At 40.9% G+C, this 9371-nt stretch overlaps 1 protein-coding gene across 1 annotated transcript in view; it reads left to right on the plus strand.

The window, feature by feature from the left end:
• Window positions 1-1888, plus strand: part of MRPS9 (mitochondrial ribosomal protein S9) — a 63021-nt gene extending 61133 nt beyond the window's left edge. Inside the window, exons 10-11 of the mRNA XM_066621126.1 lie at window positions 918-1087; window positions 1764-1888. Coding sequence (XP_066477223.1) covers window positions 918-1087; window positions 1764-1855 — 262 coding nt within the window. The 3' untranslated portion in view covers window positions 1856-1888. The remainder of the gene's footprint in view (window positions 1-917; window positions 1088-1763) is intronic.
• Window positions 1889-9371: the final 7483 nt, after the last annotated feature.

The following is a 9371-nucleotide window of genomic DNA, read 5'->3' on the forward strand; positions in this document are numbered from 1 at the left end:
GTCCAGGATCCCTAAAGTTGAAAGTTTGAGCGCCCCTGCTCTAAAGCTCCTATCCACACTTACGGGAGAGTAGACCCCATTGACTAGCATGGGACTTACTTCTGAGTAGACACCATAGGGTTGGGCTCTGAGGTTGCAATTCTGTCCAGATTTACACAGGAGTAAGCCCCACTGACTATAATGGGATAAAAAAAAAAAACTCTGGTAGATCTCCGGGCCTTGCTGGGTTTCAAAGTAGCTCTCGAGCCAAAAAAGTGTGAGCACCCCTGTCCTAGAGGCTGCTGCCTGGTTTATAATTGCCAAGGGGTTATTGGGAAGCAGTGCTCCCTCCCAAATAGCAGCTTGTTTAACCCTTGATGCCTTGTCAGTTTCGCAAACCACCAAAAACTGGGTCAGGACCCACTGGTGGGTCCTGAACCCACAGTTTGAGAACCACTGCTATCAATGAAATTGTTGTCAACTAGCATTAACCCTTCTCTATCCTTAATGAAACATGACCATTTTCCAGCAAAGTGTACTCAAGATCACATTGTAGAATAAGTCAAGATTTTTGAACACATTCTGTAAATGAGTGGGAGAAGGGCCATCTGGACAGAGCACTTGTAGCATCTGGTACTCCCTGAATTAGTGCATATTACTCTGCCTTTACTTACTCTTATTAAGGAATTAAAAAGTGTGCAGTAATTTTTAGTCCTTAAATGTGAAACCGCTTTGAAACAATATATACTTGTGTGTCAATAATTCCATAATTGTTTTTTAGTGTGATCCATGGACAGAACACTAATGCAAAGTTTTCATGGTTTACTAGCTCATGTGTGCCTGATTTTAATTTTCTCACAGTGGCAGTGTTGTTCAGATTGGGCTACATGGGAAAGTCAATATTTCATGTATTTTTAATATGTTATAATGCTTTTCAGAGAACAGCTGATGTTCCCATTCCAGTTTCTTGATCGATTGGGGAAACACGACATGATCTGTTCTGTCTCTGGAGGAGGGAGAGCAGCGCAGGTTGGAGCAATCCGCTTAGCTTCCGCCAGAGCATTGTGCAGCTTCATCACAGAAAGCGAGGTGGAGTTCATGAGGCAAGGTATAAGCAGGATCAGGAAAGTTAGCCTGGCTACAGTTATCACATGCTTTACCTAAAAATAGTTTTCAATATGTTGGAGTTTTTTAAAAAGGAAATCTGAAAAATATTTTCCTCCTGTGCTTACAGACTTGTAGAAGTGTAGATAGTTGTTATATGAAATAAATCTGGAAGGTAGATAGATGCTCCATCAGTACTAGGCCCAACCTTAAAGAATGGTAAGTTTAGCTTTCATTTTGAGCACATGATTTTTCAAAGGAGCAAAAGTTTTCTTTATAATGTAGGGTTTTCTTCCCAACGTTCTTGTTCTTACTTTTGTAATGTGAATAAACACAGGTTATAAGTACTTCATCAAAGTAATCCTTAAATATCTCCAGAGCATTACTCACATAGGTGAAGGAGATACTGAAGATATCTACTTATGGGTTGGCTGTATCAAGAAATGTTGGCTTGTATTATTCTACATGGCAATGAAACTACTTAAAATGGAGCCCAGGCATGCAAAGTTCAAACATCAGAGAAATATTCCTGATGTCTCTCTTAATTAGCTCCTCTTACTTCTGTGAACTTCACCTTGCAAAGCTTCCCTTTTCCTCCTCCAAGCTCATTGATTGTTTGAAATGTGGAACAAAAGTACTCTGACTGAACTGCTCATAAAGTATTCCTTATGCCCCTGCAGCTGGTCTCCTAACACCTGATCCACGTGTGAGAGAGAGAAAGAAGCCAGGTCAAGAGGGAGCCCGCAGAAAGTTCACCTGGAAGAAGCGCTAAATATGAAAATAAAATGCTATACAGAACTCATAACTGTGTGTGTGCCTATGTTTAGATAAATTGTTTTCCTCCTTTTTTACCATGGTTGTCTTTATTTTGCATTAAACAATGAAAAGACAGGCATTTGGTATGATAAAAACCACCAATGAGGTCCTTAAAACCATATCTGTATGAACTCCCCTCCATGAACTTTTGTGGCTTACATCAATAGTAAAATAAAATATTCTGGTTTCTCCTTATTATATATAGAAAACTACTTCAGACACTAAATTTAAAAATACACAATGTAAGGTATTAAGTTTTCAGTACAAATGGTAAAAAACAAAATCGGGTTCCTTTTCACTACTTGTTAGCCCCCAGTGCTTGAGGACTCTGGGATGCTCTCAGAGTCCACTAGGAGGTACCCTGCTTCCTGCAAAGAGAACATCTTTCTATAAAGCTGAGGCACTTTCAGAACAGAGGAGTAACTGCTCATCATTGCTACACATGTACAAATGTCAATGAAAATTGAGAACCAAGCTGGTCTGAAATATGTCATTTGTTTAATAGTGTATCTGCATAAGTTTGTACATAAATAGCATAGTAAGTTATGTTTTACCCACATGCTTGTCAAAGTATACTTTATCAATCAATCAGATTTAAATCCACCTGTACAGATATTTTGAAAGCTTTAATTTAATCTTCAGTCAATGTCAAGATTAACTGTATCGGTTTAATTTATGGAGAAAATGTACCCAGAATAAGTCATACACCTGGGGTATTGTATTAAGAAACCATTCGCAAGTGGTTTTTTGATATTTTTCTTCAGTGAAACAATATACTGTAATTGAACATAAGTCATCAACATCTCACCTCACAGTGTAAAATATATGACAGAGGGTGGTTTCTACGAATGCAGTTCTATACACATTGGACATAGTGGGACTTAATTCTGAGTAGACATGTTTAGGATTCTGCAGTTAGCAAATGCATGTTAAGACACATTGTGCCATTAACCTGATTAATTCAGATCACTCAATTTCATGACAGTTTCCTGAAATATTAGTGGCCATTTTTCTTTGCTCTTTTCTAATCAGAAGCTACAGACTTTTATTTCTTAGCTCATCAGGAGTAAAAGCAAGAATCCAACCACAGCCAGCAAACCAGCTTGTAATTTCAAGTCACATTGTAAAGGCATCTTTTACCTTTACTAAAAAAAAACGCCTGGCTCCTAAACAGTTAAGATGAATTCTTGCTCAGCTAAGTCTACAGTTGGAGGTTGGTGGGCTGCTGGTTACAACTGATCCCTAAAGGTAACCTTCAACCAGACAAAAGAGTTTCATCTGAAGGTTCATAATTGAGAGATGTCATAACTATGATCATAATTAGAGTGTGAAGTTGGTGGTTTCTTGCAAAATTTACAGATGCAATAGAGATAAATAGGACCCCAGAAGTAAAATTAGAAATTGTTTCTCAACATGCACTCTGGATAGTTAAGATGGGGGGAAAATCAGTTTTGCTAGGTCACAAGAAAGGTACTATGGTTTTTAAAAAAGGTTAAATATTCAAGTTTTAAAAAAGGTTTTATAAACCCCCCCCCCCCCCCAGAATAGTTTGCAGTGATATTAGAAAGGTGAGAATTGTTTTGAAAATAGACAAAATATTTTATCACCATCTATGCCCTTTTCTCACTTAACAAGTTCAGGTTCTCATCTACACATTTGTAGCCACAAAGGGTAGTTAAAGCATTAAACAGCATTTTGACCCTTTGACCCCCAAACCTTATATGCTTGGTATTTCTGTCTTATTAATCATTCGAATAGGAGAAGTAGCTACTAAAGCTGTGAGAAAGTATCAATTTTACACTAGATTTATGAGGGAAGGCCCTGAAACAATAAGGTCATTCAAACCTCACCATGGTTGATTAGTATATGGAGCACAGAGTTGCAGAAGGCTTGCACGAAAGTTTAATGTATTTGTTTAATCACTGAGGGGTCCCAGTACTCTGATTTACTTAAGCCTAGGATTTCAAAGATTTTTGTAATTTCCTTAATGCAACCTTTTCACCACAAGATGGAGCTGTTTATAGTCCAATAAAATTAGATAGGCTTCCCAACCCAAAGAATTAAAGAAATGTAGAAATTCTGCAACGTGATATATACTTTGAAGCCATTTGAACTATAGGCTCAGTTATTGCTGAAGCATAGAGGCTAAAATATTAAAATCTAAAATCCTAAAAATTGAAGTGAATGGGGACCCACCTGAAATTGTCTCATGACCCACAGTTTGAGAAACAGTGATTTAGGTTGTAATCCTGTCTTACTGGAAACACTCTACTTAAGTGCACTATCTAAAAGGGGCAGGGGTGTCAGCAAGGCATGCTGGGGTGAAGAAATGAACACCCATTTGCCTTTCCTTAGCAGTGCAAGCAGCCAGTTATTTGCATCTCTCTTGAGCAACAATCAGAGCACACCCCTGAAAGCCAGAGAACAGAAGGAAGGATAAATGTAGTCATGTTAGCAAAGGCAGAGATGAATTTTAGATCAGTGTTTCTCTGTGGGTTGGGACCCACTAGGTAGGTTGCAAGCCAATCTCAGGTGGCTCCCCATTCATTTCAATATTTTATTTTTAATATATTAGACTTGATGCTCCCATGGTATGTGACTGCATTCGAGGAAATATTACAGATCTGTACTTTTAACATGCTACTATATATTTGCTTTTAACAATAATAGTAAATGGGACTTACTTCTGGGTAAGTGTGAGTAGGATTGCAACCTAGGATTGTTAAAACTCTTTTTGCCTGATGATGTCACTTCTGGTCATGACATCACTTCCAGTGAGTCCCGACAGATTCTCATTCTAAAAAGTGGGTCCCAATGCTAAAAGTGTGAGAACCACTGTTTTAGATTATGCCTTCTTAGGCAGAGTCCATAGAAACGTTTTTGTAGTTACAGTACTTAGATTGAAAGGCATGTTTCCCATAGAGTAAGACCATCATTAGATAGTAAGAGTCATTCACCTCCACTGCTAGGATCCCCCTCCTGGATGATTATCTTTGAGGTTCTCCAAAGAAGACTTGCAAATAGCCCATTAGAAAAATAAAATCCAAAATCAACTGCAGCATAGAAACTTCATTCGGACCAGCTAAACAAAAGAGAGTACATTCCACCCCAGCAATTTCATATGTTCAATTTAGTAGTATCTTTAAAGCATCTCCAGAAATGCCTAATTTCAAGGCTTAGTTAGGTAGCATAACATGTAATTAATGTTCTCCCTCCAGTCCAAATCCTATCTAGAAGGTAATAGTAAAGGAGACCATTTTCATTTGGATGCCATCAAGAAGACAGTATCAGCTATGGAGTAGGTGGTTAGCATACTTTTACTTGGCAAGAGTAAAGACCATTAGGATTTGCTGAGAAGCTGGCAGCCATGTAAGGCTGGGAAGAACCGCAGATACTTACCCATGACCATAAATCATCCTAATGGCATTTTGACTACCACTACTGTTTCTGCACACCTGAATACACCTGGATTCTAAGAGTAGGCAGCTCTAGTGAAATCGCATTGCAGGATGGCCCTGCCTCTGTTACATACAAAAAAAACCTGCTATCGCTGCATTAGCAGAAGCTGTTCTTTGTACCAATTGCAACTGTACAAATCCATAGGGCCAGAGTTTGCAAGGGGCAGTTGCCTATCTGCGCTTCCCCTACTAGTGAATTTGTGAGGGAAAGAGAGAAGATTGATCTGGGAACTTCCCCAGTTACACTCTTTAGGCTGGAGACCATCTCATCTCCTGGACTGACAGCTGTTGCTGCTTCACTGATGCAAAGTGACAACTGATAGGGGAGAAGCAGCACCAGAAAAGGATGTAAGGGCTTGGAGGCCAGTCAGCCAATGTGGGGAATGGGGTGGCAGTTGCCCTGTTGCAAGCAGGAGGAAGGGCAACTCCGTTCCATCCTATCAATGTCTGAGGACAGCTCCTCCCCTCCTCCCCCCCCCCCATGTTGGGATGGGAGGGACATTGTGTACTGGCAGGAGCTGGGAAGCCCCAGGCCTGCTGCAGCCCAGCACCAGGAATATTTACCTGTATAAGAGTAAGTAAACTCAGCCCAAACTAAGTGCTTTTTACAGAAGGCTTTTCCTTGTTTTTTCTTTCCCAACCACCTTACTTGATAAATAGCCATAAAGTGAGTAAATGAAGCTAAACAAAAATGAAAGTACATCTGCAGAACATTTAGAGCAACCATCAAAGCACATGGGGTAGATAATTTACATCTGTATGCAAGAAGTAATTGTGCTACTCTCTTCCTGACATTATCATCTTCATAAAACATAATAGATTTCTAATTATGCATTGGGATAAAAGGCAAGCTGGGGGGGGGGAGAAGAATGGTACATGAGAGGTAAAAATAATCAAACTACAAAAACAACACTACAGGGGGGCAGTGGCATGATGCTTAACTATTCACCATTCTGAAGTAGAAGTTTGCTTAACCCACCATTTACTCACTGTTAAGCAATTGGTGTAACCTAAAAGGTAGGAATAACCTGACTTTGCTGTCCGACTGAATAAGATCAATCAAAAATGGGTAGGATGTGAAATCAAAATGTGAACGTTTCTTTTAAATGGTCATGTCAGAGATGAACCGAGAGTAATCTCACATTTAAGATTAAGTTTAACTTCAATTCAGACACAAATTTCCATCTCCCTTGTACTACAAACAGTTTGGGAGCCCTGCAGTCATTGGACTTGCAGTGAGGGAGCCCTGCAGTGACTTCCTAAACTTTGTTCACTTAATCAAAATCTAGATCAGTAGTCCCCAGTCCTTCTGGCCTCATGACAAAATACATTCCTTTAAAACTGCAATGGCACAGGTTTGACTTTGGTGACATTCTACGACATTCTCGTACTTGAGCCTCCCAAGTGGCAACAAAATTCTGAACATAGAACTTAGTGAACATAAAACTAGTTAGGAAACATTTGTTCTCACCTCCCCCATGAGATCATGGGCCCAATCCTATGCTTCCCAGCACCTGGAGGAACTGTGGTGCCAAAATGGCATCTACTGTATCCTGTGGGTGCCAGCAAGCTGCCAGAGGTCTCATCAGGGGAAGGGGACTTTTGTCCCCCATGGAAAGTCTGGGCCCCGCAATGGAGCTACTTGCATCTAAGCCAGCTATTTTGCCAGTGCAGACAGTAAAAGCCCCATGTCTGACTTTGCAGAGAAATGCTGAAGTTAAATAAAACCACAGGTCCTGAATTCACAGATAATTAGTCTGGACCTGAATTTTTTTTATCCACATTTTTATACCACCCTTCCTCCAAGGAGCTCAGGGTGATTATGTACATGGTTTCATCAAACTACCCTGTGTGGTAGGTGAGACTGAGAGAGAGTGACTGGCTCAAGGTCACCCAGCAAGCTTCATGACTGAGCAGGGATTTGAACCTGGCTCTTCCAGGTTGAAGTCCAACTCCCAGAGCACTATACCTTCCTGGCTCTGTTTATTAGCTTGCAGTGGAATGCATAGCTAGGTCCTAGCCATTGGTGTCATCCTAGATTGGGATGTGAGATAGAATTTGTAGGATCAAATCCAAATCCAACCCCTGGACATTCCTACTTGGAAAAATAATAAAGAAATTTCTTTACTAGTTATTTGGAAAAGAAGAAGAGCAAGCTACAACAGAGCTAAGTAAAGCTGCCTTGATGTAGGGCTCCTGCCCCACTCCCTTGCCCCTGGCTTTTTCATGTCAGGGGTCCTTCAGTTAGAACAGGGGTGTCCAAACCTTTTGACAGGAGGGCCACATCATCTCTCTGACACTGTGTCGGGGGCCGGGGGGAAAAAAGAATTAATTTACATTTAAAATTTGAATAAATTTACATAAGTTTACATAAATGAATATATTAAAGATGAACTTATATGAATGAATATAAGGCCTTGCACAAAGCAAGGCTGGCCTTTCCTTTGCTGCCGATACTGCATCACAGATGTGAAACAACAAGCATTGGAGGGAGGGAGCCCTCATCCCACAGCTCACACGAAAGGTCAAACAGTCGCCCTCATGCTGAAAGCAGTTGCCTTGGGCCAATGTGGGCTCCAACAAATCTCTGGAGGGCCAGAGGCTCATTGGAGACTGGGGGCTCCCTGAGGGCCACATTGAGAGACCTCAAGGGCCACAAGTGGCCCTGGGGCTGGGGTTTGGATACCCCTGGGTTAGAATAACCAGTCTGGATGCAGAGTGCAGTGTTTCTGTAAGGTGTTGAGCTCAAGCCTGCTTGGAACTGTACCCACTGCCCTGGAAATTCTTTCCCTTACTCCTAGCTGTGGGATTGATTTGTTCCTCAGTAGGGAAGGGGAGGTTCTTTGTACATGCTCAGGAACGCTAACATTATTTCATCAATATGAACTTTGATATTTGAATGCCCCCTGGGGGGTACATTAAGTGCTGTGTGTACCAGGATGGAACCTCAGAAACCTTTTCTGAATTGCAGGATTTAAGTTGAAAGGGGAGGAAATTGAGGGCCCATTCCTATCCAATTTTCCAGTGCTGGTGCTGCTGTGCTAATGGGGGTAAGCACTGCTTCCTGTAATGGGAAAGCATCACAGAGGCTTCCTCAAGGTATGGGAACATTTGTGCTGGAAAGTTGGTTAGGATCGGGCCCTAAGAAATCTCAATTGTAAGTTACAATTGGCTGCTCTGAGGGAAAGTGAGAGAAAGGCCTTCCAGTATTTTTAGATTGTGAGCCCTTTTGGGACAGGGAGCCATTTAGTTATTTGATTTTTCTCTGTAAACTGCTTTGTGAACTTTTAGTTGAAAAGCGGTATATAAATACTGTTAATAATAATAATAATAATAATAATAATAATAATAATAATAATAATAATAATAATAATAATAATATTGATCAGTGTGTGGGGGAGAAGTGCAGTGTGCAGGTAAGAGTTTCTTTCCTTTGGGTTTTGTTATTTTTTTAAGCATGCCCTATTGTTTTCTTTCTCAACCTTTTGAAACTGCCATGCTGCCAACCTAGACACTTGGTAAAGCCTAAGGCAGTGATTTTCAACCTTTTTCATCTCATGGCACACTGACAAGGCACTAAAATGGTCACAGCACACCACCAGGTTTTTGACACTTGACAGGGCACACCATGCTCACATCTCCCATTGGCCCTATTAATAAATGACCTTCCCCCAAATTCCTGTGGCACACCTGTGGACCACTCATGGCACACCAGTGTGCCAAGGCACAGTGGTTGAAAATGGCTGGCCTAAGGAAGGACTTGGCAGTGCAATCCTACTCATGCCCTCTCAGAAGAAAGTGCCACTGGGTTCAATGGAATTTTCTCCCAAGTAACAGCCCAATCCTATGCCTGTTTACTCAGAAGTAAGTTCCATTATAGTCAATGGAGCTTACTCCCAGGTAAGTGTGGATAGGCTTGCAGGCTGCAGCCTAACAGCCCAATCCTATCCACACTTTCCTGGGAGTAAGTCCCATTGACTCTAATGGAACTTACTTCTGAGTAGACATGCATAG

This window comes from Tiliqua scincoides, chromosome 3, assembly GCF_035046505.1.
Source record: "Tiliqua scincoides isolate rTilSci1 chromosome 3, rTilSci1.hap2, whole genome shotgun sequence".
Classification (NCBI taxonomy): Eukaryota; Metazoa; Chordata; class Lepidosauria; order Squamata; family Scincidae; genus Tiliqua; species Tiliqua scincoides.